The sequence below is a fragment of the Schistocerca serialis genome, chromosome 7 (assembly GCF_023864345.2).
Source record: "Schistocerca serialis cubense isolate TAMUIC-IGC-003099 chromosome 7, iqSchSeri2.2, whole genome shotgun sequence".
Taxonomy (NCBI): domain Eukaryota; kingdom Metazoa; phylum Arthropoda; class Insecta; order Orthoptera; family Acrididae; genus Schistocerca; species Schistocerca serialis.
Genome location: NC_064644.1, coordinates 217,861,094 through 217,882,405, shown reverse-complemented (window position 1 = coordinate 217,882,405; position 21,312 = coordinate 217,861,094). Strand labels below are relative to the sequence as shown.

The 21,312-nt window shown below is 40.5% G+C and overlaps 1 protein-coding gene across 1 annotated transcript in view; it reads right to left on the bottom strand.

The window, feature by feature from the left end:
- LOC126412987 (myrosinase 1-like) overlaps nt 1-21,312 on the bottom strand; it is an 80,371-nt gene that overhangs the window by 35,727 nt on the left and 23,332 nt on the right. Inside the window, exons 4-5 of the mRNA XM_050082878.1 lie at nt 11,021-11,143; nt 10,761-10,941 (exon numbers count right to left, since the gene is read on the bottom strand). Coding sequence (XP_049938835.1) covers nt 10,761-10,941; nt 11,021-11,143 — 304 coding nt within the window. The remainder of the gene's footprint in view (nt 1-10,760; nt 10,942-11,020; nt 11,144-21,312) is intronic.

The window sequence follows — 21,312 nt, the reverse complement described above, 5'->3', positions numbered from 1 at the left end:
GTGTTTGTTATCATGTGGTTTTGTATTGTGAAATTTATAGTTGTCTTTTATGGGTTGTTTGTATTTGTCTATAGCTCTGCATGTGCAGCAGGCGAATTTTCCCATGATGGTAGCATATACAGTATGGTTTTTTTAATATTTCTGCTACCTGAAGATGAATTTTATAAAACTTTTTGTTCACATTTACTCATTGAAATGATTTAATTTCGTGTTTTCGCTGCTTTCGAACTATTTTTGGTCTATACATTTATATCTTTGGCACAAGTCGAATAAATTTACAATGGGTATAAAAGCGGATGGTTTGAACAGTTTTATGCAGATTACGAAGAGTATTCTTGAAATGATAGTGACCAGCTGAGAATATTTGACAAGCCATGGTACACCAGATGTAATTTCGCATGTTATGGCTTACGTTTGATACTGGAAGTTTTCAGTTAGCTCAGAATAGCATTTTTGCCTATTCTAGTCTTCTTAGTATATCATTATTGCTTCATCCATTATGTCCTATTTTGTTTTGAAATTAGAGAACTTTATCACCTTCCATATTATATGGCTACCAGTTTTGATATTACATTGATTGCTAATCCTATTTATGTGTTTGCTCATTGTTTTCGTCTTTCTTTCTTTTGTTTATCTGCACTGCGCTTTCTTTGCTCATTAGAATTTGCAATCCATCTGACAGGTCTTATTCTTTCTTTTATTTATGTCTTTCTCGGAAGACAACAACACCATCTGCAGATCTTATAACTGAAAGCCTTCTCACATGAATTTTAATTCAACAGCTGATTTTTTTTTTTTTTTAAGTTTCCGATACATGGATTGAACAAGGTTTTCTGTATGATACATATGTCCTTCTGGCGATCAATTACCTTTATATTTCGTCACGTTTCTCCTGGAGCCACTTCGCTTTTACTTCCCTGCCCTTACTGTTGACTTCATTTACAAGTGAATTCTATTTCTGTATTCCTGTGCGAAACAATTTTGTACTTTCTTCTTTTGTTGATAATTGAAGTATTTCTTCAGTTGCCCTAGGTTCGCTGCAAACTACGTTACTTTATCTATGTTTGTTTTTGCAATTATTGTGGTTGCTCTATATAGACAAATCCATTCCACTTAAACTGCCTATTGTGGTAGTCATTACCGCAGAACCTATTGCCTTAGGGAACTTCAAATGCATCTCATCATTCCTCATTACTTCAGTATCACACGTGTTTGCACATTGATTACTCCGAACGAGTTTCCTCTACTTCAGCCTAGTGTACACCATTACAAAATTGTGAGCAGAGACTATTTCTTCTGCTGGATATGCGTCACAATGCAATAAGTGATCTCGGAATTTTAGTCTGGCAATCATGTAATCCAATTGGTAACTTGCTGAGTGTACAGGTCCCTTCCTCTGGAGAGTGTTGTTACCTGTATTTACTGTTACCAAGAACTAAAGTAGCCTTTCTTCTCCTTCAAGACCGTATTCTTCCGTACCGCTGTCTATCGTTACATACTTAATTACAGTGTTTCAAGTCCAAATAATTATGATACTTTTATCGAATTTTAGGTAGAGCATTATTCTTTCAGTATGCTCATACTTTTTGTCGCTGCGCTGTTCATAGTAACTCACTCTCTGCCGATCTTCATGTTCATAATGAACCGTAACCACCGCCACACACTTTGTTCCTGCTGCTGATATTACCCAATTTCCACGTAACAAAAGATCCTTAACCTCTCGTTAGTTCACTTAACTGGTTTCCGCTTCTTCTAGGTTGACTTTGAATTTCCGTGTTCAGGTTTCTAGCTTCCTTGTCAGATTTAGTCTTCTAACATTACCCGTTCCAAATCGTAGAATGTCACCCTTTCGTTGCTTATTCAACCTTTTATCCAAGATCACACTCCCTTTTACAGTCCCTTTCTGGAGATGCATAGCCATTAATCCAGTCTCTCGAGTCAATGGAAGCTTCATCGTGAAGCTCCAATCACAAGTCACATTTAGTGAGGATTAAGCATTTTCAGTCCCTGCTGTAGTGGCTTCCATTGCCTTCTCGGGAATCATCCTGATTCTTACACCTCTAAGGACAGTTTCCCACACCAAGTGTGGTAATATAAAATCCTGTCCGCTCCTTTCACATTTATTAGACTGTTGTCATAATGAGTGTGACTTATAACGAAAGTAACTGGGCGCCACTGCAAATGAGTCTTATTAATAATGTAAGTAGTGTATGGGATGTAAACTGGGAACTAAGACTCTTTGATACAGATCGTAGACCCTAGCCCTAGACCTCAGTGATGATACTGTAACCAGTTTGCACCAAAATCTTCATCATTACATACCGTGTAGCTTACTAAAATAGTCTCGATTCTTTTGTGTTGGAAAACTGTACCTAATAGCCAAAAATATTTACTGAGAAAACCCGATATTTAGTCTGTAATCTACCATATATTACAACAGTGCCTCGTATCAGTTTTTTTCTTCGTTTCGTTTTGAACGTCGGACGACCACGTTAATTACTGTCAGCTTTATTTATTTAGTCTTTCTCCTTGGCCATTATTGTTTCATTCTCATATATTGCAACCGTCTTCGCTCTCCTGTTCTGCTGGCCGTGGTGGCCGTGCGGTTCTAGGCGCTGCAGTCCGGAACCGCAGGACTGCTACGGTCGCAGGTTCGAATCCTGCCTCGGGCATAGATGTGTGTGATGTCCTTAGGTTAGTTAGGTTTAAGTAGTTCTAAGTTCTAGGGGACTGATGACCTAAGTTGTTAAGTCCCATAGTGCTCAGAGCCATTTGAACCATCTCCTGTTCTTAAAGATTGTGTTCTGGCTATAGTTATGTCCTGTAAAGCTGTGGAAGCCTGAATTTTTTATTTAAAAACCATCCTGTCGTGTATTTCTGACTGCTGTATCCCCATTCCTTCCAGATCACTGTGCACCTCTCGGCTCGAGCGCATTTTAGTTCTCTTGTTCACAAGAAATAGTATTATTTTCTGTGTTAACCTCCCATGGCCTATTCTTAGGATGTGTCTGAAGAATATGCTCCTTCTTTCCCGGCGACATGTGAGATCCTCTCTAGTTGGTATACAATTCTCCGTTCGCTCGTCGTCAGAACTGACTGTCTTCCAGTTTTCGATTTGTCAATATCCTCTTGATAATTTTCCGTTCCATTAGTTCTAGTTTCGTAAGTATTTCAGTCCTTACTAGTTTAAAGGTTTCTGCTGCGTATAAGGCTTCAGGGCCGTTCACTCTCTGGAAGTCTTAGTTTAGCACTGATGAAATATTCTTCTTAATGTAGGTATTCCTTGATAATTGTATGCTAAGTTAATTTGGTTTGTTCAGGCTCTCATCGATTCCTTTCTATCGCCCCAAATTCTATCCATCCTACTAGGTATTTAAATCTTTACAACTTCTGAACATTCCTTCCTCCTATAGTCATACACCTAAGAGATGCCTTGAAGCTTGCCATATATCGCATCGTCTCGATAGTGATCTGTAGGCCCCCTTTGCCCGCTTGTACCTGTAGTTGCCTGGGTTGATTAACCTTCTCCTCTAAGAATTCTAACAATATCACAATATCGTCTATGCATGCTGGACAATTTACCCGTATTACTTTTCCCTTACACCCCAATCGTATTTCACCAATTCTTCTCGTTTATAGTCGCCTTTCCCTGATCACCCCATCTAATCGACAGTTAAAGAGGAATGTGAAGAGTCCATCTTCCTTTCTGACTCCGGTTTTATCATTGCGAACCTACGAAAACTTTCCTCTGAATCTGAACTTGGATGCTGTGTTGTTTAAGATTTGTTTCATCAGTTCACTGAATATCCTACCAAAACTCATGTCTTACCATTACTTACTTAGTGCATTCTGAAAAATTTTACTTATTATGGGCGACAAAATAGTTTCCGTTTGAGGGCGTTGCTGTAGTGCATGTGCAACTTAGACCGACTTCGATGCACGTATACAGTGTATCCCACGAAAACAGCGACATACCTTAGGGACAGGTACTTCACACAGAAATATATAAAACATGTCTAATGAAAATGGACTCTAAAACGCATACCTTAAAAGGGTATGCAGTCTTATTCATCTTCGGTACTATGATATTGACCTTATTTACTGCAAGGTCTTTACTCTCCATATTTTATGAGCAAGAAGTGTTAACCAAAACAAGAAGTCTGCTAAACACGAAGTCTAAAACGCGCTGAACTATGAGCACTTGTTCGTTATCACCAGTGTTAAATACATCTCTTCTGCTACACAAGTGCTCGTATGTCTTAAGGAATCCATTTTAGAGCCCATGTCTACCAGACGCTTTTTTCTTTTTTTTGGTCCATACTACCTCCTCACAAAATATGAAAAGCAATGATCTTGCAATAGAACAGATGTGTTTAATAGCATCAAATACGAACAAGTGCTCGTATTACTTAAGATGAGCGCTTTAGATGCCTTTATTGTTTTGGTGTAACGAATCCATAAACGGGAGCTGCAGCGTCGTTATTACCATATTCGTCAAAAGAGGGCCAACGTACTGTCATTCCTTTCTTGGCTGTTCAACGAGAAACACCGGAGAATGAAAAATGCTCCAGTGCATATACAGGGTGTTTCAAAAATGACCGGTATATTTGAAACGGCAATAAAAACTAAACGAGCAGCGATAGAAAGACACTGTTTGTTGCAATATGCTTGGGACAACAGTACATTTTCAGGCAGACAAACTTTCGAAATTACAGTAGTTACAATTTTCAACAACTGATGGCGCTGCAAGTGATGTGAAAGATATAGAAGACAACGCAGTCAGTGGGTGCGCCATTCTGTACGTCGTCTTTCTGCTGTAAGCATGTGCTGTTCACAACGTGCAAGTGTGCTGTAGACAACATGGTTTATTCCGTAGAACAGAGGATTTTTCTGGTGTTGGAATTCCACCGCCTAGAACACAGTGTTGTTGCAACAAGACGAAGTTTTCAACGGACGTTTAATGTAACCAAAGGACCGAAAAGCGATACAATAAAGGATCTGTTTGAAAAATTTCAACGGACTGGGAACGTGACGGATGAACGTGCTGGAAAGGTAGGGCGACCGCGTACAGCAACCACAGAGGACAACGCGCAGCTAGTGCAGCAGGTTATCCAACAGCGGCCTCGGGTTTCCGTTCGCCGTGTTGCAGCTGCGGTCCAAATGACGCCAACGTCCACGTATCGTCTCATGCGCCAGAGTTTACACCTCTGTCCATACAAAATTCAAACGCGGCCACCCCTCAGCGCCGCTACCATTGCTGCACGAGAGACATTCGCTAACGATATAGTGCACAGGATTGATGACGGCGATATGCATGTGGGCAGAATTTGGTTTACTGACGAAGCTTATTTTTACCTGGATGGCTTCGTCAATAAACAGAACTGGCGCATATGGGGAACCCAAAAGCCCCATGTTGCAGTCCCATCGTCCCTGCATCCTCAAAAAGTACTGGTCTGGGCCGCCATTTCTTCCAAAGGAATCATTGGCCCATTTTTCAGATCCGAAACGATTACTGCATCACGCTATCTGGACATTCTTCGTGAATTTGTGGCGGTACAAACTGCCTTAGACGACACTGCAAACACCTCGTGGTTTATGCAAGATGGTGCCCGGCCACATCGCACGGCCAACGTATTTAATTTCCTGAAAGAATATTTCGATGATCGTGTGATTGCTTTGAGCTATCCGAAACATACAGGAAGCGGCGTGGATTGGCCTCCCTATTCGCCAGACATGAACTCCTGTGACTTCTTTCTGTGGGGACACTTGAAAGACCAGGTGTACCGCCAGAATCCAGAAACAATTGAACAGCTGAAGCAGTACATCTCATCTGCATGTGAAGCCATTCCGCAAGACACGTTGTCAAAGGTTTCGGGTAATTTCATTCAGAGACTACGCCATATTATTGCTACGCATGGTGGATATGTGGAAAATATAGTACTATAGAGTTTCCCAGACCGCAGCGCCATCTGTTGTTGAAAATTGTAACTACTGTAATTTCGAAAGTTTGTCTGCCTGAAAATGTACTGTTGTCCCAAGCATATTGCAACAAACGGTGTATTTCTATCGCTGCTCGTTTAGTTTTTATTGCCGTTTCAAATATACCGGTCATTTTTTAGACACCCTGTACAACCAAGCTGGGGCAGCACCTCTGTCGAGAGTCATCGCTGTGGATTGGTATGCCAAGTTCGGCGCTAGTCGTGTTTCGAAACAAGGCGCCGATCGATCTGGCAGGCCAGCTTCATCCATTACAGCCCAAGTGCTAGGAACTGGTCCTTGCCTCTCCCACTGTTATTATCTCACCCCTGGGCCCTCAAAAAAGGCCTTGACAGGTGGACAAGTACTGTCAGATAAGTATTCGGAGCAGGTAGTTACGGATCTCTTCACACAGAGGAATATGGTGTTTTATCAAATGGGTATCCTCATCCCAGTGCATCGTTGGTATGATTTCCTCAGTTCTAACGGAGATTTTGGCTATTTGGCATAAGGATTCTGGATTCGACGGCCTTCGAAACTTTTGATCGCCCCATAAACCGTAACTACCTTACCCTACCCGTAAACACAGAGCTAATAAACTATATCTGAGAATTAGTTTATTTAATTACCTGTTACTCCCAAGGGCATAGTGCTTAAATTCTATTCATGTCTGACACTTAACAAGTGGTATAACAAAGCAATAAACTTTAATTAATATTGAAGGGAAATCTAAACCTGTATCAGTCAGGAATCAGATAAAACAACTACCTACATAAACATACTGAGTACAGCTATCAGTGTCATCTTAGGAAGGTCCCCATTTGTATAGCTCAATGTAAAATTATTAAACCTGAATTCAGTCAAGCTAAGCGGAATATTTCCACTGCTGATCTTCTTGGCGGCATCTACAATCTGCTTGGATATGATGATACAGCAGCTTATCTAGAACTATCTCTGAAGTTATTTCTTATGTTCGCATAGCGCTTGGATTCATCGTTGTGCAATGATGAACAGTTCGATGGACTGTCAGTGAGAGTCGTCCAATAAAATAGCGCTTTATATAGGACTGAAAAATGGAAAATATTTCTTTATTGGTTTATTTTGCTGGCGCTTACGTTTCTTCTCAAAAATGTAAACATTTATTGATAGTTTTATTGATATTGAAGTAGATTGTACTTTCTTTATTTATATTAATAATTATTTTCCCTATTGAATTTGACTATGATTATTTTTTTTGTTATTTTTTAAGTGTTTTTTGTTTGTGAAGGGGCTTTGTGTCTTTCTATTTTAGTTTCAATAATTCGTCCCTATGGTAGTCGTTTCTTTGATTCTTTCGTGTAAGATATTTATTTATGACTTTATATCTTTCTAGATTTATTAAACAATTGTTGGTTCATTACTTGTTGTTTCTGGCCATATTTATTACTATGATTTGTCTTTGTTCTTATGCTGATTTAAATATACTTAGATATTATTTGGGTATTGATTATTTTTCTCTCAGTTAAATTTTATTGAGTTTCTGAATTAGTTCTTTGATAATCACTGTTAGAGGTTGAGTTTATTTAAATTCATGTAATTCTAATTTCTTCATTTTTACGATTTTCATTTTAATGAATATGCTGTGTTCTTCTTTTGATGTTCAGTAAATTAGAACAGTAACGTGCGATGCCTTGTCTTTACCTACATCCAGAAACGACTTACAACCTACATCACAAAAAGTACAAGAGTTACATTACACTAAAATGGACACGACATATCTTTGATAGTTGTAGATCTATGTTTTGAAACTATTAACGTATAAAATCGCTAACACTGACAATATAATCTATGTTAATAACTTGTTAAGGGGAGCCAGAATGATGAAAATGACAAAATTAACGTTTTCTGTTTATTTTTCATTATAAAGTTATTTGGAGTTTTCTGAATAAAACAAATCAAGTTTCACCCTTCTAAGTGAATTCTAAGTGTGATTTTTATCACTGCAAATTTGATGCGCCGCGTAAACGGTTGTAGTGACTTGGTGTGTCACCTTTGATGGCACTGCTCGCTAGCTGCAAGCAGGGTAACTTTGTGGAATTAGACAGTGTTTTGTTTTCAACTTCGCATGGCTTTATCTCTGTGACAAGTGACTGTTCATATTGGTAAACATAAACGCTATACCGTGTGTGTTGACTTATGGAGATTTCTTTGTGTTATTTAGCTGTTCAATTTTGCGTATTTGCAGCATTTTGCTCATACCTGTTTTACGTATTTCGTTTGTGGATATCAATATGCCCCGTTTCAGCAATCAATTGTTTAAGAAAAGGCACAATGAGTGGAAGAAGAAATCTTTTGTTGTTTCGAAGGGAGGTGCTGCTCAGACTGCTTCACCAACTACTCCAAATGAATGTGATAGAACTTCTTCCTGCAAGAAACTGTGTGACAGCAAAGAAAAATTTGAAAACTATGAAAGTGACAGTAATGATGTGAATGAAATAATTAACGTTTCTTTGCTATCTAATATTTTGAAACATAATGTATTATGCCAAATTTGCTAAGAAAGGGAACTGGAATTGAAAATAACTTCACACACTGATTTGGCATGTAAAATGTTATTGAGGTGTAACAAATGTGCTGCAGAAGTTTCGTTTTCTAATTGTTACAGTATTCCTCGTAGGGGTAATAGTGGAAAGAAGGTGTATGATATAAATGTTAGGCTAGTGTATGGCTTGCGTTGCATTGGCAAGGGTAGGGCTGCAGGGACAACGTTATGTGGAATTATGAACTTGCCAAAATCACTAACCAAGTTTGGATTTTATAATGAATCCGTGATATTTGCTGCTGGAGATGTTGCTCAAGCAGCAATGAAGAAAGCAGTTTAAAAAGCAGTGACAGATAATGGGAATTGTAGAGATTTAACTGTTGCTTTAGATGGATCATGGCAATGTAGATGTCATAAATCTCTAAATGGAGTTGTGGCAGCTACCAACGGACACAGTTGCAAAGTAATTGATGTTGCTATTCTCTTAAGACATTATAGATGTAAGGGCAAAATCAAGGACGGGCATAGCGAAAGTTGTGAAGCAAATTTTCTTAGCAGGAGTGGAGTGATGTAAGTAGAGCGAGCGAAAGCAATTTTTTCCAGATCACAGGAGTGGTATAATGTACGATACACTATCTAGGAGATGGTGATTCGAAAGGGTATAAAGCTGTAGAGGGACCGAAACCTTATGGGCATGAAATTCACATTAAGAAACAGGAGTGCATTGGACATGTGCAGAAGCGCATGGGGGCTCACTTGCACAAACTAAAGCAGACATTAGGATCCAAGAAGCTTAGTGGTTGTAAGACCCTTGGAGGAAGAGGAAGATTGACAGATGAAGCAATTGATAGATTGCAGAGGTATTATGAGTGTGCAATTAGGCAAAATACAAGAAGCATTGAGCATATAAGGAGAGCAGAATGGGCATTATTTTTTTTTCATACTGCGTAAAATAATAAGCACCCACAACATGCACTGTGCCCCACAGGTGATGACTCATGGTGTAAGTACCAATCAGGAATGGAATGTGCCTACAAAAGCAGTTTGCCAAATACTGTAATTGATGTAATTAAGTTCATATTAAGAGATTTATCACAGCCAGACTTATTGGAAAAATGTTTACACAGCAAAACACAAAATCCAAATGAAAGTGTAAATAATTTAATTTGGATTAGGATTCCCAAAAGAGTGTTTGTACAGATAAAGTCATTACATTTTTGAGTGTATGATGCAGTGGTAACATATAATGAAGGAAACATTATCAAATGTGAAGTGCTGAATCGTTTAGGTTTCCAACTAGGACACAACACCCTTCCCACAATGCGCCTAATTGATGAAGAAAGACTAAGAGTTGCAGGAAGAAAAGACAGAAGTGTACAACATGCAGCAAAAGGGAAGTAAAGACCAGTGAAAAGGAAACTAACACTGGAAAATGAAGAGGACGCTGATAATCCATCATATGGGGCAGGGATGTATTAAAAAACTTTGGAGGCCATTTCCCGTAACTTTAAAATTTTCATTTTTGAGGAACATTTTCTCAAAAACTGCTAACAGCATATCAATGAAATTTATAATTTGTTGAAATTTATATGTGGTTTACTTCTTTTCCTTCACTTTATAACAATTTGTAAAAAAATATTGTATAATTTAAGAGTTATAGTAAAAGAAGTTCATAATTTTAGAGAAAAAAATCTATTTAAAATCTATTTAAAAAAAGTGTAAAACAAAAACCAATAAATATTCCTTAACATGGCACTATAACTTTGTAGAGAAATATTCACTGAACATGTAGTCCAAATTTCAGAGCCATATGTTTAATGATTTTAGAAAAAATGTTCCTTCTATTTGCTAAAATTAACATGGAGGAGATGGATTGTTCCGACTCCCATTAACTTTCCGACTGAAGATTTCGCGAGACGCGGCTCAAAAATGTGTCTATAAGATTTAATATCTTTCTTAATACGTCTGCTTTCCTCCAAGGCCGACGGTCATCCGTCCAAAATTTATCTTTGTCCTTTTTGTCTCTCCATTCACGCTCTCGCTGATAGCAACTCAAAAGACCTGAATATTTTCATTGAAATATGAAGGCAAGACAAAAAGTGCTTCAAAATGAGAACCCAGGTCGTCTAGGGAAAGAAGTTGTGAAAAATGGGTAAAACATTTCACCTAATTGAATCAGGAAGCGTATTTGAAGTATTTTTTTTTGTCAAAACAATTGAAAGGGAGTGCGAGGCAGTGAGCTGTGCGCCACGCGCCGCCTCACCGTTCTGCGCCGCCCTGTACTGCTGGTCGTACAGCCGGTAGACGCGCCCGTGCGCCTTGAGCAGGGTGTGCGCCGCCAGGTAGTCGCCGATGCCAGGCGCAGGCTGCGAGGGCGCCCAGCCTTCGTTCGCGTAGCCCCGCACGAACGCCTCCGGCTCGTTGAAAGTGATCCACCACTTCACCTACGGGCCCTCGTCAGGTCAAACTGGCACCGAGGACATGAAGCGACGCTAAAGCTCAAAGGCCACTGCTAGTACTCACCCTGTCACCGAAATTGTCAAACAGCACCCTGGCGTACTCCACGAAGTAGTCTGCCATCAGGCCGTTGGTCCAGCCGCCAATGTACTGCAGCGCTTGTGGCAGATCCCAGTGGTACATTGTCACCTGCACCAGATGCATATTTGTTAGTGAAAGAGTAACGTGTACAAGCGTAGTGAAGAAATATCTCCCCTGGAATGGAACTTTATCTCATGGACAAATGGAACTTTATCTTATTACCATTAATATTTCCTATCTGTTGAGGAATTATGCAGGTCCCACGCAGCCAATATCATATCACATATGTGTTACATACCAAAACCGAATAGAATAAATATATGTTGTGGTTTTCTTACTGTTCAGTGCAGTCACTAGTATGGTGCAGCTATCCGTGCCATTCTGGTCTGAGCGGGCCCCTTCATCTCTACATATCCTCTGATACCTACATCAACTTGAATCCGCTTACTGTATTCAGACGTTGGACTGTCTCAACATTTTCCATGCTGACACACTTTCTTCCATTCTTCTGATCATTCGGGGATGACACAGCCATTCGATCCTTTCTTTCAGTCAAGTTGTGCCACCTATTCTTTTCCTCATACATTCGATTCAGTACCTCCTCATTTGCTACAGGTATGCATGACACAGCATGCTTACCAAATATGTTCCAAAACGCCGCGCATAAAAACGCGAGTTCCGGTACTCATACGTCCGATCCTATTGGTGATAAAAAGGTAGAGTCAAGTGGTTTCGATAGCCCTTTGACTAGCGATCATTTTCATGCCGAACAGAAGGATCGTCGTAGTGTCGTTATCCTACATCCCTCAGCAACACTTCCTCCTGCTTAGGCAAATGGAGCAAATGGGCTGGTTCTTTTTGCATTTGATTTGGTCTACGATGGGCTTGATAGGGCTTATGGAGGAACCATTAGCTCATGGACAGTTCCACTGAAAGCCCACAAATAAAGGTTTCTTATTATCTTTTGCCGTCATCAGCAGACCAAAACCCAGCCGATGATCCCAGTATGGCTAAGTTATATAGTCCTGACAACCAGTCTCGAACAACATTGAAATATTCTTCAAATCTCTGATCTTTAATTTAATCAAAGTAAATGGTATACTCCTGAACGAATTAATGAGTGAACTAATAAATCAATGAAGCAGTTGCCTAAGTTCATGGGTGGTTGCTCAGAATGCCCCCAAAAATATTTGTTCACCATTTTCTCGCCGTCAGCAACCATTATACTCTTACTAGTTACAGCGGTTCAAATGTACCCCACTCGTACAAGTAAAATATGCAAGTAAAAATTAAAAATTAAGTTGGTGTGAGTGACACACCACGATGTAGCAGGGTAAAGAAGGGAACCAATGGAAAAATGCTCCTATCAGAGCACAAAAAAAGCAAATATCCTCAGTTTTAATAAAAGGCTTTGGAAAGTGGAGGACCAGCTGCCTCATTCTACTTCCCTCAGCAGCTTTAAAAATTTTCGCAAAGACATTGGCATGGGTAACTACTCACTCTTTTTTTTATTCTGAAGGAGAGGGAGACAGTGGCTACGGAAAAGAGATGGAGAAGAAATAATATTGGACGATAGTAGATAGTGGATGTCTTATTGAAATTGAAGGACATAGTGGAAGTGGAACATAGTGAGAGAAGCGTGTTAGGAAAAGAGTGAAGGAGATAATGCTACTGGGACAGGAATAAAGAGATGGAGAGAGTGATAGCGAGTGACAATAAGAGTCTCTGATAATGACAACGATGAAGAGAGAGATCGTTACAATGTGAAGGGGAAGCAGCAGTGGAAAGGAATGAATGAGTAGCAGTAAGAGAGAACAAGAGGGAGACAATGAAAGGCAGAGGAGGCTTCAGTAGTAGAACAGAACGAAAGCGACTTTGCCTGTGACACTGGATACAGACAGCTAGAGAGCCACAAAGAGATAATAACAATTTGTTGCCATGACCAAAAGGGCAGTTGAAAATGGATAGGTATGGGAGGATGTGTCCGTGGTTTAAGGATAGCGTCTTTGATTAATAAACAAAGGTCCTTGGTCCCGGGTTCGAAACCCGACGCCGCTTATATTTCGATTAATAATTAGCTTTGGCAACCGAAGACGTCCGGCATATGAGCTCACCCTCATTCTATCAATGTCTTTGTCAAAGAGAGTGCAGGAGCTGGCAGAGGTTCAGGACATTCTCTTGTCGTTGGGCTGGGAAACTGCCCCTAGAGGCGGAAGAATCAGCAATGACCAGCCGCATGAGGATGCCGAAGGCAATAGAAACCACTGCATCAATGAAACATAACATATATCCAAAGAAATGAGCCCGTAATTGACAAAGTGTCCTGATGACCTCTCTATTGGCAAAAGTTTCCCGAATAGTCCCCCATTCGGATTTCCGGGATGGGACTCCCTAGGGGTAAATGACAATGAGAAAAATATTAACTATTCAACGAAGGGATAACGTTCTACAAGTCGGGGCGTCGAATGTCAGATGCTTGAATGGGATAGGGAAGCTAGAAAATCTGAAAAGGGAAATAAAATGCTCAATCTAGATGCAATAGGCGTCAGTGCGGTGAAATGGAAAAAAGACAAGGATTACTGGCCAGATGAATAAAGCGTAATATCAACAGCAGCAGGAAATGATGTAACGGGAGTAGGATTTGTTGTGAATAGAAATGTAGGACAAAGAGTGTGTTATAGTGAACAGTTCCGTGATAGTGTTGTCCTCATCATAATCGACAGCAAATCAAGACCGACGACGATAGTTCAGGTATACGTGCCAACGCCGCAAACTAAAGATAAAGAGGTAGAGAAAGTATATGAGGATATTGAAAGGGTATACAGTATATAAAGTGAGGTGAAAATCTAATAGTCATTATGGACTGGAATGCAGCTGTGGGGGAAGGAGAAGAGGAAAAGGTTATAGAAGAATATGGACTTTGGACAAAGGATGAAGAGGAAGAAAAACTAATTGAGTTCTGCAATAAATTTCAAATATTAATAACAAATAAGCTAGAATCACCAAAGGAGGAAATATGCTTGTAAACGACTGGGTGATACAGGAATATTACCTTTCGATTACATCATGGTCAGACAGAGATTCCGAAATCAGATACTGGAATGTAAAGCGTATCAAGGAGCAGCTACAGACTCACCTCGCACTGTAGTAGTCATGAAGCGTAGGCTGAGTTCAAGAAATTAGTCACGAAGAGTCGATACGCAAAGAAGTGGGATACAGAAGTACAATGGGTAAGGAGACACGCTTGAAGTTCTCCAAGGCTACAGATACAGCAATAAGGAACAGCTCAGCAGGCAGTACAGTTGAAGAGGAATGGTCATCTCTAAAAAGGGCTATCACCGAAGTTGGAAACAAAAAAAAAAGGTACAAAGAAGATAACTACGAAGAAACCATAGTTGACAGAAGAAATACTTCAGCTGATCGATGAAAGAAGGTAGTACAAAAATATTTAGGGAAGTTCAGGAAAATAGAAACACAAGTTGCCGAGGAATGTAATAAATTGGAAGTGCAGAAAGCTAAGATGAGACGCCTGCATGAAAAATGTGAAGAAATCGAAAAAGTGGGCACTGAAGGTCTCGATGAGGGGGACGAGTTTCCTGATGTGATAGAAGATGAAATAGGAATTGATTTAGAGAAGTAGGGGATCCAGTATTAGAATAAGAATATAAGAGAGTTTTGGAGGTCTCAAGTTCAAATAAGGCAGAAGGGATAGATAACATTCCATTTAAACTTCTAAAGTCGCTGGGGAAAATGACAGCAGAACTATTATTCACGTTGGTGCGTAGAGTGTATGAATCTGGCGACATACCATCTGACTTCGGGAAAAATATCATCCACAGAATTCCGAAGACTGCAAGGGCTGACAGGTGCGAAAGCTGTCGCACAAAATGCTTAACAGCTCATGCATCTAATTTGCTGACAAGAATTACATACAAACGGATGGAAAAGAAAATTGAGGATACGCTAGATGTCGATCAGTTTGGCCATAGAAAAGGTAAAGGCATCATAGAGGCAATTCTGACGTTGTGGATCATAATGGAAGAAAGACTAAAGAAAAATCGGGACACGTTCATAGCATTTGTCGACCTGGGAAAGCGTTCGACAACTTAAAATGGTGCAAGATGTTCGAAATTTTGAGATAAATAGGGGTAAGCTCTAGGGAGAGACGGGTAATGTACAATTTGTACAAGAGCCAACAGAACGAAGTGCTCCGATTAAAAAGAGGGTAAGAGAGGGGTGTGATACAGTTAGGGCATTTTGTGGGAGTGTGAAATGAGCTGAATGTTGAAAAGAGAGAAAGTGTGATCGCATGCCAACAAATTTGCGAAAATTTTTAAAGCTACTGATGAGGCTACAAAGAGGCAGCTAGTATCCCAGTTTTAATCAGATTATTTTAATAAACAAGAGGCTCATCACCTTTTTCGTGCTTCGATAGGAGCAATTTTGCTCTGTTTCTTTCAGTCTATGTAATTTTTAGTGTTCTTCTGTAGCTTTACATTTCAAAAGCAGCAGTTCTCCAGTTATTTGAACTGCTTGTCATCCACTTTTTACACTCCGCTCCATTCTAAAATGTTAATAACGCTTAAATCTACATTTTATCTAAATAAATCTCTCTTGCCACAGAAACACCTTTCCTCCCACTGTAATTCTTCCTTTTATACAGTCTTCATTTCCACCATCGCCGATAAATTTTCTTCAGAAATAACAATACTATTCACTAGTTTTAGTGACTCTTTTTCTAATCCAATAACCTCAGCATCAGATGTCTCTGTTCGACTTCATACTATTAACATTGTTTTGCTTATGTTGATACACATCTAATAACGTCTTCTCGAGACACTTTCTGTTCCGTTCTGATGTTTCTCCTTGTCCTTTGCTTTCCCTCAGAGGGATACAGTACAACTGGCCTTTTCTTTCTACACCCTGAATGTTAATTCCCTTTCCAAATTTCCAATTGGTTTAAATTACTGCTTGCTCAATGAATAGTTTGAATAACACCGAGTACACACAACAACAGTGTTTCACTCCCTTCTCAACTAATGATCCGTTTCATGGTCCATCGACTCTTATAACTGCAGTCTGGTTTTCGTACAAATATAAATAACTTTTCGCTCACTGTATTTCATCCCTTATACCTTCATGATTTCAGAGAGCGTAAATACATATACTTAAGCGAAACACATCATGGTGCAGACAGCAGATACGAATTTGATTGTGTGAAATAAAGATGGAGGGGGCACAAAGGAACGTAATGTGATGGAACTATCGAAGTCAGTCGCATCGAGACTTTATTCTGATTCAGTAACGCCGAGTGAAAATGAATGCCGGACCAGGACTCGAATTCTGCTCCACCACACATTTTCACACGGCGCTGCTGAATCAGCGTAAAGTACCTATGCAGCTAATACCGATATTTCCTTCCCTTTCCTTTCCTTTCTCCCAACCACCTGCAACGCACATAATGTGTATTACAGTTGCTGATTCCGCGAGGTGTCTGGTCTGATATACGAAGATACGGTTCATTTAGATGACTGATGAAATAAAGGGTAAAAATACTGCGAAATCTTGATTTGTTATGGTGTGATATTGCAACATTATCGCCTGGTTATACGATAGTGTACGTTGTTGTACAAAACACACCTGATGGACAACGTGAGGGTATAGTTCAGAGGCAACCAAAGTGCATCTCGGTAGCCACGTACAGTTCTTACCACAACGTGACAAAGGTGTTGCATCGCTGTGTACATGCAACATCTCTGTGGTCTTGATACGGCTGAACACGGCCATTAGTTGGTCGGTTGTTGGGAGAAGGAGAGCAGACAGCGAGGTCATCGGTCTCATCGGATTAAGGAAGGACGGGGAAGGAAGTCGGCCGTGCCCTTTCACAGGAACCATCCCGGCATTTGCCTGGAGTGATTTAGGGAAATCAGGGAAAACCTAAATCAGGCTGGCCGGTCGCGGGATTGAACCGTCGTCCTCCGGAATGCGAGTCCAGTGTGCTAACCACTGCGCCACCTCGCTCGGTATGGCCATTAGTAGTCAGAAGTTGTTAAACATTTACAATCACTAAATATATTGCTGCACGGAGTGAAACTTACATTCCCTTTCGACACGGACAGTTATCTTCCTGCTATATGCCATCGCCCTCATAGTGCCTTAGATTGCTACTACAGGTCCATTGCAAGCCCAGGAGAATGTCCCCCTTGCCATAAAATTGCGCCCACCGGGTTGCGCACGAATCAAGAAGCATGTTTCAAGGAGCCGATCACCTGGAAAACGGCGAAGGTGTACACAACCATCGACCTGGTGGAACAGGAGACCTTGTTCTTCCGTCCACGCGACACGCTTCCATTGATCCACGGCCCAGCCTCGATGATCACTTGCAAACTAAAACTGTAACTAACGAGCACGAAGGGGTCGTCATCAGAGTAACACATGTTCAATAATGCTGTGCTACGGAGCACATGTGTCTACACAAACAGTTTCAAGGTCTGTGTTGACAGGTCTGCCGCAGATTGCCGCCGCTCCTGACAGCAAACCTCAGACCTCCAACATCTCCGATGAGGAGTGGACGTCCCACACAACTTCTCGTGTCGTGGTTTCATCCTCTTTTAACCACTCCCTGTAGTTGCTCATGTCAGTAGCACAGGAGCAGCTGAGCGGTTGCGTCATTTCCCAAATTGTTTTCAGGCGTCGGGCTATAGCAAACAGGCCCTTGTGAAAGCGTCTGAAGTTCGTGGATTTCTCCATTTGTGTCCCGTATCATCCCTGGAATGTTTCCGATTACAAACTTCCCTTACCACATCACTCGCCCGTAACGCCAGCAAGCGTGCTCCAATCTCGCTGTCAGCGTAGGTCATAAAAGTTTTGACTTACTGGTAAGTTTCTAATTTAGTTTATTTATTCTGTTTACTTTTCATATTAAATTACACCCAATTTTGAAAAACATTGAGTTTAAAAGATTGGTTAGAATCAAGTACTTGAAAAAAGTTACTGTAGCAAATTTCAGAAAGGAACGTATTATTTACACAAAACCTCATTCTACAAATAAATTGAAGGTCCCAAGTTCGTGTCTAGATCCAGAACACAGTTTTAATTTCACATAAAGTCCCATATCAATGCACATTGCGCTGCAGGGTGAAACTTTCATTCTGGAAACATCCCTCAGGCTGTGCCTAAGACACGACTCCGCAATATCCTTTCGTCTAGAAGTACTAGTTTTGCAAAGTGTCGCAGGAGAGCTTCTGTAAAGTTTGGAAGGGACGCTATGAACTATGGGGGGGGCGGATATAAAGCTGTCAGAACAAGTCGTGAGCTGTGCTTGGGTATCTCAGTAGATAGAGCACTTAGCCATCAAAAGCAAAGGCCCCGAGTTCGTCTCGCTCAAACAAACTGTTTTAATCTGCCACGAAGTTTAAAACTGAAGACGTATTGGCTTTAAATCTCGTCAACCCTTTTTTCGATTCCTATAAAATGCTTTCCTACTGATATTATGGAGATGGCTGCTACATTTCACGCCGACTATTAAACTGTATAGCAGATGTATGAACAACAAGAGAAACCACATCACGAAAGTACCTTCCTGTTCCTTGTTGTGAAGTAAAATGTTGTCCAGGGATGTTAGCATAAAAATAAAAGATTATTTACTAAGTACATACCAATGTATATTTTTCATTGCTATAGAAAAGCAGAAACTAACATTAATGTTATTAGTGTTCAAACATTGCTTGTTCCGTTAATTAGCTAAAGTTAACGACCAGTTTGTCTGTGAACTGAAGAGCGAACGGTATGCCTGGTGGGTTGAATGGCCTTTCCCGAAAAGCCGCTGTAAGTGTCTTATAGGATCACGAAGTACTTACTTCACGCGTAAACGTTTAGTGCAGTTTGCAATAAGTTACACAAATCAGTTCGCGTTCATTTCTTGCGTTGCTTTTATTAATTGCTAATTTATTAATTTTTTACAATGGTAAAAGCTCCTTGAAGCTGTCTGTGCACTACATCTTAGCTGATATGAAAGGTGCGCAGCAGATGAATGGATTTATCCTCGTCAAACCGTCTTAATGATGCAGACGAGTAGAGATAATAAGGACTGGGCTTCTCGTTTCGCAGTTTGCAAAAAATGGTTCAAATGGCTCTGAGCACTATGGGACTTAACTTCTGAGGTCATCAGTCCCCTAGAACTTAGAACTACTTAAACCTAACTAACCTAAGGACATCACATACATCCATGCCCGAGGCAGGATTCGAACCTGCGACCGTAGCAGTCGCGCGGCTCCGGACTGAGCGCCTAGAACCGCGAGACCACCGCGGCTGGCGCGGTTTGCAGACGAAGCGTATTAATACACGAACTGTATTAATACACTCAGTTATATGTGCGTTTATAATCTCTTACGAAGCTCATGACGGTTCTGCGAGGTGTTGTATTAAAACAATTAACAGCAAGGTATTTTCCATAACGTGCATTACCAAGGGGCAAGGGGGTTCTTTCTGTATACCCACACTAAAAAAATGTCAAAAATCGTTAACGTTGAATTATATCTACCACATACATTTTAGAGAAGGACTCATGCTTCAGCAGAATCCAGAACCTGAAATTACCTCTCAGCGCGTTCCTAATAATATTTACGCACTTCCAATAATACGTGCTACTGACCTCCCGAACACCAGAAAAAAGTTTAAAAAATGTGATTTTCGTTCATTTTTATTGGATTTTCCTCTCTGCATTATAGAGAGATATTGACATGTAAGTAAGGCCCTGTACCTACGTTATTCATAGGGAAAATTGACATCTGATACGGAGATTTACATTTGGCGTATAGTTTAACTGAAAACATTTATTTAACTCGTAGAGGAATTCAACAAGAAATTTTTTTCAAATTTCTAAAAGGTAAACTAACTGAGTAGATTACAACATTTTCAAGTGGCCAGCATAGAGTATTCCCGTCCCCTCACACCCCCCTTCTACCATGGGATTGCGAGGATTATTGCTAGTAGTAGTGTATGGTGGCTGGGGAGGTTTCCGTGACGGAAACGCATTGTTATGACGGGCTCTAGATATAGTCTACTAGAAGTTCAATAAAAAAAAAAAACGAACTGTGGACAGGAACAGACTGTACATTGTAGTACTGGTGACCTCTCGTCCACAGAGTTTCTTCCAGGATTTCATTCTATGAATTATATGTGCTAGCTTTTTTTGAGGATGTGGTCCCATGCATTTAACGCCATTTCGTCATTGATATCGCATTCTTGCAGTACTTGTCCAACAGCTGTCATTTAGCTTCCTCATAGCCGGCCGGAGTGGCCGAGCGGTTCTAAGCGCTACAGTCTGGAACAGCGCGACCGCTACGGTCGCAGGTTCGAATCCTGCCTCGGGCATGGATGTGTGTGATGTCCTTAGGTTAGTTAGGTTTAAATAGTTCTAGGGGACTGGTGACCTCAGAAGTTATGTCCCATAGTGCTCAGAGCCTTTTGAACCATTTGTAGCTTCCTCATTTCTGAGGGACAAGGTGAAAACTAGTTTAGCCCAGTGCATTTACAAGTAGAGGCTGCTTTAGTAGCGTATAACAACTGCGCCAACTACTGATATTCAACATGTAACATTATTTTATTGCACTGTAAAGTTCGGGATTTTAGACACGCAATGATCCAAACCTTTTTGCTATGCTCGTGCTAATTTCATCTGTATCTCGCCTCTATCAATATCAATGGAGGTTTAATGGTGCAAAGTATAAAATTACTGTCAGTGTGATTCATGGCCCTTTCAGAATTCAGAAAGATTGCGAAAATTCGCTGTGACAAGCACCGATATACAGAACAACGTGTTTTGCATCACTGTTAATATAGTAGTCCCTCATTCAATCGCACACACGGATCAATAAGTAACAAACCAGTGGTGTACACATATTATTTTCTTCGTATACCGTAGATTAAATGTGGAGCAAATTCTACCATTCTGACAAAATGCTTTAGTGGTATTTCGGTTTTCACAAAAATACTGGTAGCCTACTTTCAGAACACTTGTATCTTCCACGTGAATGGAGACACCGCTTGAGGTACATTTTAATCTATACATCCCAACTGAGTGTTTACCTCGGACCCAGGTGTAGCTCTAGGTTCGTGTAGTTGGCGGTGGAGTCTCAGCGGCGCCAAAGTGATAACGGGGCAATAAAAGTCGTTTAGCATTCTCGTTTTCAAGAGATGTAATAAGGTTACATATACGCGGCGGGTTTTTCACCGAGTGTCCGGCACTGCAAAGCAAACAGTGCAAAGCATTTGAC